Here is a 7309-nt window from a genome sequence, read left to right on the forward strand (position 1 = left end):
CTACACGTAATAAAGCATTTGTTATAGCTGGAAAAACGAAATTTTAAACAGTATTGAACATCCAACTGGGTTGAAGTCTTGTCGTTCTGCATTCGCTATAGATTGATACTCACAATCACGAATTTGCCTGTAGATAAATTGTCAGCAAAACACCTGATCCCATCGTATATATACTTACATGTACACTTACTGCCGCACGATTCCCAACAGCTTTCCTCAGCATGTGCTGATTCAAATCATTTATTGTATTTACTTTTTATATTTAAGTTTAATAAACTTACTACTTCATGTAAGTTTGAATTTTTTTTCGCAGAATTGGTTTAGCATAATTGATATTATCCTCGTCAATCACAGGAAATATTTCAATGAAAGATTTTAAAACACATTTTGGTGCAGTATCTGGACAATCAAACAAAAACGTTACAAACTTTTGGATTGGCAGTGTAGGTCGTGCGGAGCATTTGTCTGTGGTGTATTAAATTTCCGTTTTCATGTATACATTGGTTAACAAATCGCCTCCGGCTGCCACGAACAACGTAACATCATCGTACTGGGTTTGCAGCGACATGATGGTAAGTCTATAGAAAATTGAAAACTATAGGGAATTTGCTGCTGATTGGAAATTTAATCCCTATGCACATGGGGTTACGACTCGAGTGCAACCTACTGGCTGGTGTGATGAAACGTCTTCTCACATGGGAACATTATCCAATTGCTCGAGCTTTCTACCGGTGACAGTGGATCGCAAAACTTCCGTGAATCGGAATCGTGCATCCATTCGGAGCCACGGAAAGCCATAACGGTTGATCACTAATATGAAATATTTCTGAACCAATTAAATAAATTAGATTCGTTATTACTAGTATACCAGGAATAATTTAATCTGAAAATTAACTCCGAGTTTGAATTACATTAGAGAAAATAATATAAAACCAAGGTTATTGAGTTTCCTTGCTCCCCACTGCAACTGGCGCTTTCGAACCGAGGCGGCATTTGTCTTTCGTCAAAAGTGGCGATCATCACAGGATCGTTAGTCGATTGTTGCTACCCGTTATAGCGGCAATTGTTCGTGAATGACCGACAATGCCTTCCTAGGGTATGATGGAAGTTGTGCCATACTTCTTTGCACGTGACCGCTAGAATGAGACCTATTTCAAACAACATGTGCCAACGGCTTTGCTCGGACTATTAACAGAAAGTTTTCTTTACGTAAAACCACAGGCAACAGACGTCCCAGTGAGAGATTTCAAAATGCATCAAAATTATCTGCAATTCTCGAGATTTGTACAATTTTGTTTGTACAAACTGGTGAAAATTTGGATGTCTGTTCTCTGTGGCATAATATGCCGAGAGTTGGATATAAAATTGGTGTTCTAAAATTCTGCTGATCCGCGATTGATGAGCGGCATTTCAAATGATGATTGCCGTTGACTCTCAACTGTGATTTCGATGGAAAAGTTCAATGTTGTACCGACTAAGCCCAACTCTCTGTATAATGACAACTCTGTTAATCACAATCAGTAAAATACAGCAATGAAGCATCTACGTCAGTTGTTTAACAACACTTTTCTCGTAATATTTATTGCTAATTTTCTTAGTCCCGGGATTTACTTTATTTGACAATACATCTTTATTCATTATTCATTCTAAAGTTTTTCGAAACTTTCGATTCCTTACTGGCAGATAAATTTGCCTTCAGACAAAAAAATAAACCTGTGGAGCGTCAAATGCAGTTTGTTTGTTGAGTTAGACCAAAACTATATCTACAGAATGAATAAGAATTAACCCTAAAAATGCAGATTTTCACGAAAGAACTGAGAATTAATTAACGAAACTTTACATAAAACAATATATAGAGAACGAAGTGAGTACTAAATGTGATGGAACTTTAAGTGTTTACTCTAAAACACCAAAGTGCATAACAAATTAATCTGATTAATCATGGTTCAACAAAGATTACAAATAACAGCTGAATCATGCTGTGTGTTTTTTCATACTTATCGGCAAAGTTCATTACTATGTCTGTTTTAATTGAGAATTCAATAAACTACCAAATTAAAAACAACCTTATGTAAAACTTAATGCCAACTCATTGACATGAATTAGCCGCTAGCTACTTATCTAATCAGTGCAAAGCAACATAAATACAGTCTCCTCAGAATGTATTTTCGCAAATAGTTCTAGCTAAACCGTGCATCATGATGGACGTGCTAAGTGCGCTCGCCGAACGTGTCGATATTGTCGACGATACGACTTCCTCGGCCGATCTAGTCGACCGGCTTGTATCACTAGGACCACGGGAGGAACCACTTCACCTGGTTGAGCTGGATACGGTGGTTAAACGGCACTACGACTGGTTGCGCCATCTGCCGAGGGTACGACCATTCTACGCCATCAAAAGCAACGATGAAGCTCCGATCGTGGAAACTACCATTCTACTGGACTGCGGGTTTGATTGTGCTTCGAAGGCGGAGGTACAACGTATGCTGGAATTCGGAGTAGCTCCCGAGCGGATCATTTTCGCCCAACCAATTAAGACTATCGAATCGTTGGAGTTTGCCAGGGAAAACAAAATCCGTACCGTTTTCGACAACGAGGCGGAGCTTCGAAAGATTCAGCAGTACTATCCTGGAGCAGAGTAAGTTATAAATTTGATCTTTCTAATCCAACCAAATATAAAATAATATATTTTCAGGGTGTTGATAAGGTATCGATTTGATTCTCGTCAGGCAAAGATACAACTTGGTGTCAAATTTGGCTGTAATCCAGACAAGGAAGCCAACGATCTGCTGGACCTAGCCAAGGAACTCGGAATCAACGTAATCGGGTGGTGCTTTAACGTTGGATCCGGCTGTTCGGATGTAGAAATTTTTTACGAAGCTATACAGGCAGGTCGCAGAATTACCGACTATGCCAGCTCGATTGGTTTCAACTTCTGGTTTATCGATCTGGGAGGAGGATTCAACGGGAACAAAAGTACTGACATCGGGTCGTACGCGGTTCACATAAACCGAGCACTGGATGAGTTCTTTCCCGAGGATCAGAAATGGTTCGTGATTGCGGAACCGGGCAGATTCTATTGTGCTGCGGCTCATACTGCCGTTATTCCTGTCCACGGCAAGAGGGTATTTCGAAATTTGAACAACCCATCGCAAGTAGAGAAAATCTTTTATTATTTTAATGATGGAATGTATGGGACGTTTTACAGTGCAAAGTATCGTAATATGCCTGTTAAACCGATAGTTTGGAAAAACCGCGCCGATTGCGGGCCGGAATACTCAACATTCCTGTACGGACCTACCTGTGATGGAAGTGATTGTTTCGCGCAAAATATTCTCCTACCGGAATTGCAAATTTCTGATTTTTTGGTATTCGAAAATCAAGGCGCATACTCGAAAGTAAACGCTTGTCGATTTAATGGATTTTGTTTTCCAAAATCCGTAGTTTTTGTGCGACGTAGCATATGGTAAGATAAGATATCATTTGTGAACCTTTCAAACCTTTTAAACCTTGGAAATTTTATTGTAGGAAGCTTCTGGAAAAAACCGCAACATCCAAAACTCCAAACGAAATCGTCCTAGCGTCACAATTCTTGCAGAATACTTATCAACTAGGAGCTTTAGAATATCGCTAATCTATGCAATTTACAGTTTTCAATTAACCAATTAGAAGATGATTCTTACCAATACAAGGAGTATTTACCGAAAGTTAGCCATTCAATTCATTATTACTCTTGAACTGTACTAAAACATTTCGAACTCGAAACGTCAGGGGTGTAAAAGTGTCTACCTACAGACAGTCTTTCATTATTCATATTCGAGGTAATCTAAAATACAACCAAGAAGTTACTAGATAAACGACTTAAAAAAGGTATTCCCAAAAGAGCGGTGATATATTGCCGCAACCTGCCAATATCTATGCGCGGCTACTAGATAAGCCTTTACCGTCTTCTGTGAAACAAGATGATTTGGGGGTGCTCAAAAACAGATGGGACAGGATACCCTCGGTCGTCAATGAGACCGCAACCACGGTGCTAGATGAGGAAACCTCAAGTGCACAAAATGACTTGTTTGACGGGAAATGCCAGCAAGCAATGGAGAGGAACAAAGGCTTGAAAAAATGCGTAAAAGACAACAAAACTTAATTTGTGTAGCGACGAGAAAACTGATCACAGACGAGTGCGAGGAAGTCGACAAGTGGAAGCAGCTCTTCGATGAGCGTATCAATGGCAAAATAACAGAAAAAGATGAAACGAATCCCAACTAAGAATTTAAGTATTATTGCACTCTTATTCATGCACATGCACATAGTATTCATGCCAAATTTTGGTCAAACAATCATAAGAGTGTAATAAAACCCTCATTGTTACCTGATGTTGATGGGAGTGCCCACGAACAATAATAGCGTATCGGTTCTTAACCTCGAAGGGATCCGGCAAGAAATTGGGCAGCTAAAGACTAATAGAACCACCGGAAAGGATCGACTCGCGATAGAACTCCACCAAAATGGTAAGGAACCACTAGCAACGGCACTTCATTAAAGAAGAAACTACCGGTGGAGTGGATGGATGGCGATTGGTTCGATTGTTATAAGAAGGCGGCAAATCGTGGCGAGTACAGTACACGAAGATGCTGACGCAGCCTCATTGTCTCATCATGGATGATGAGACTTACGTCAAGGCAAACTTCCGGCAGCTTCCGGGGTTATTGTTCTTCACCGCCCAGCACAAGCCGGATGTTCCGGAGGAAGTAAGGAAGTTGAAAATTTCAAAGTTTACCAAGAAATATGTGATTTAGCAAGCAATCTGCACATGTGGCAAACGGAGTGCGCCGTTCGTGACTACCGGGACTGTAAACGGGCACATCTACCTTAAGGAGTGTCTACAGAAGCGTCTGTTTCCTCTGTTGAAGCAACACATGGGCCCTCGGGTCTTCTGGCTGGATTTAGTTTCGTGCCACTATTCAAAGGATGTCCTAGAGTGGTACGATGCCAACGGGGTAATTTTCGTACCCAAGGTCATGAACGCGCCCCAACGCACCGGAGCTGATGCCCATTGAAAAATACTAGGCTTTTATGTAGCAGGCACTATGTAAATATTCCAAGAAGGTCAAATCTGAGGAAGACATGAAGAAAAAGTAGATTTTCTTACAGAAGAAGCTGCAGCTAGATGTTGTACAGAACCTTATGAGTGGAGTTAAGCGTTGGGTGCATGCATACGGTTAAGATATTGAAGTTGAACGAAAAAATATGCCAAAAGCTTACTAATGGGCTATATAAGTTTGAACGGATCGGTCAATTAGGTAATTTTCTACTGCGTTTTTTACGTGATGAAATTTGATGTGGAACACCCTTTGTATAGTAGAAATCTCTAGCCTCCACCATCAATAATACGAGTAGAGAGATTCAACGACGTATTCAAGTTGAAAATGAGGCTTACTTTTCCCACCGCAAAGATGCTTCTATCAAAGAGCATACGCAGTTACACAGAGCTTAAAAATTGGAATTGGAATTAATATTGGAACTGGAATAGGGTTTGGAATTGGGATTAGAATTGGGTTTGGAATTAGGGATTGGGATTGGGATTGGGATTGGGATTGGGATTGGGATTGGGATTGGGATTGGGATTGGGATTGGGATTGGGATTGGGATTGGGATTGGGATTGGGATTGGGATTGGGATTGGGATTGGGATTGGGATTGGGATTGGGATTGGGATTGGGATTGGGATTGGGATTGGGATTGGGATTGGGATTGGGATTGGGATTGGGATTGGGATTGGGATTGGGATTGGGATTGGGATTGGGATTGGGATTGGGATTGGGATTGGGATTGGGATTGGGATTGGGATTGGGATTGGGATTGGGATTGGGATTGGGATTGGGATTGGGATTGGGATTGGGATTGGGATTGGGATTGGGATTGGGATTGGGATTGGGATTGGGATTGGGATTGGGATTGGGATTGGGATTGGGATTGGGATTGGGATTGGGATTGGGATTGGGATTGGGATTGGGATTGGGATTGGGATTGGGATTGGGATTGGGATTGGGATTGGGATTGGGATTGGGATTGGGATTGGGATTGGGATTGGGATTGGGATTGGGATTGGGATTGGGATTGGGATTGGGATTGGGATTGGGATTGGGATTGGGATTGGGATTGGGATTGGGATTGGGATTGGGATTGGGATTGGGATTGGGATTGGGATTGGGATTGGGATTGGGATTGGGATTGGGATTGGGATTGGGATTGGGATTGGGATTGGGATTGGGATTGGGATTGGGATTGGGATTGGGATTGGGATTGGGATTGGGATTGGGATTGGGATTGGAATTGGGATTGGGATTGGGATTGATATTGCTGTTGTCCAAATTTTCTGGCTATCTTCCTTAAACTTTTCCAAGTACTTGAGGTAACAGTTATATCATGCTAAAAATATATTTCAGCATTTTTTAAAACATGCAAAATTTTATGAGGAAAAGTCTTTTTTAATAATCAAAAGTTGAAATCAACAATGTTTCCCATATAACCTCTTCAGATGGCGTCGAGTTATAACACTGGTCTAACGAGTCAGTCGGCGAATATTCGAGTTTCAGCTGGGAGAGGCTGTTAGAGTCAAAAGGATCATAGCACTAACCCCGCAATTGTCCTGTACTCTAACAACAGCTGGTTGCGAAGTCTGTCGTATAAAAACAAGATCAAATTTTGAAGACGGAAGCAATTTTTACAATATGACGGAATGTTAATATACAGAATAACTGTCCACTGACACACTGTCCGCGTCCGCGAACTTTTTCTAATAGTGTTGTAGAATCGCCCAATGGACGCTCGAGCGTTTATCGAATACTGATACTGATCTATATACAGGGTGTTAGAAAGCTTAGTCCAGATATTTCAAGTTTAGAATTAGAGAACTGTACCAGAGCTTCAAATTGGTGAATAACAGCAATCAGTATTATCACACATTTTTTGGAGAAATTAAATAAAAACGTCTTGAGAAACACTTATTTCAAAGCTTTTTGCTTTTAAAAAGTTATTAAAATTCCTGAATAGGAGGTTTAAGACTAATTTTCAGTACAAAATTTTCTCAGCTTTCGAATGAAAGTAACCGAATTGAGCTAGCATAGTTTTTGCACCAGAGATAATTTAAGGCAAACAAAACCGAAAATTAAAAATGTTCAATAACTCTGTATCAATTGAGATTTGATCATCTATGTAGAAGGGTTTTTTTCGTCAAATTTGGTCCTCTATCACCCCCTGAAATATCAGCACTAAGCTACCCCTAACACCCTGCATAAGAGGCTTGTCTG

At 40.6% G+C, this 7309-nt stretch overlaps 1 protein-coding gene across 1 annotated transcript; it reads left to right on the top strand.

The window, feature by feature from the left end:
* The first annotated feature begins 2185 nt into the window (after nt 1-2185).
* LOC128745276 (ornithine decarboxylase 1-like) lies at nt 2186-3708 on the top strand. Its single transcript, XM_053842308.1, has 3 exons — nt 2186-2638; nt 2696-3466; nt 3529-3708. Exons 1-3 carry the CDS (start codon nt 2199-2201, stop codon nt 3632-3634), a joined length of 1317 nt encoding a protein of 438 aa, XP_053698283.1. The 5' UTR covers nt 2186-2198; the 3' UTR covers nt 3635-3708.
* Nucleotides 3709-7309: the final 3601 nt, after the last annotated feature.

Source organism: Sabethes cyaneus, chromosome 1 (genome assembly GCF_943734655.1).
Source record: "Sabethes cyaneus chromosome 1, idSabCyanKW18_F2, whole genome shotgun sequence".
NCBI lineage: Eukaryota > Metazoa > Arthropoda > Insecta > Diptera > Culicidae > Sabethes > Sabethes cyaneus.

Coding starts and splice junctions, on each gene's coding strand:
- LOC128745276 (XM_053842308.1), top strand. CDS start 2,199: ATGATGGACGTGCTAAGTGCGCTCGCCGAACGTGTCGATATTGTCGAC. Junction 2,639..2,695: donor CAGTACTATCCTGGAGCAGA/GTAAGTTATAAA, acceptor ATATATTTTCAG/GGTGTTGATAAGGTATCGAT. Junction 3,467..3,528: donor TTTGTGCGACGTAGCATATG/GTAAGATAAGAT, acceptor ATTTTATTGTAG/GAAGCTTCTGGAAAAAACCG.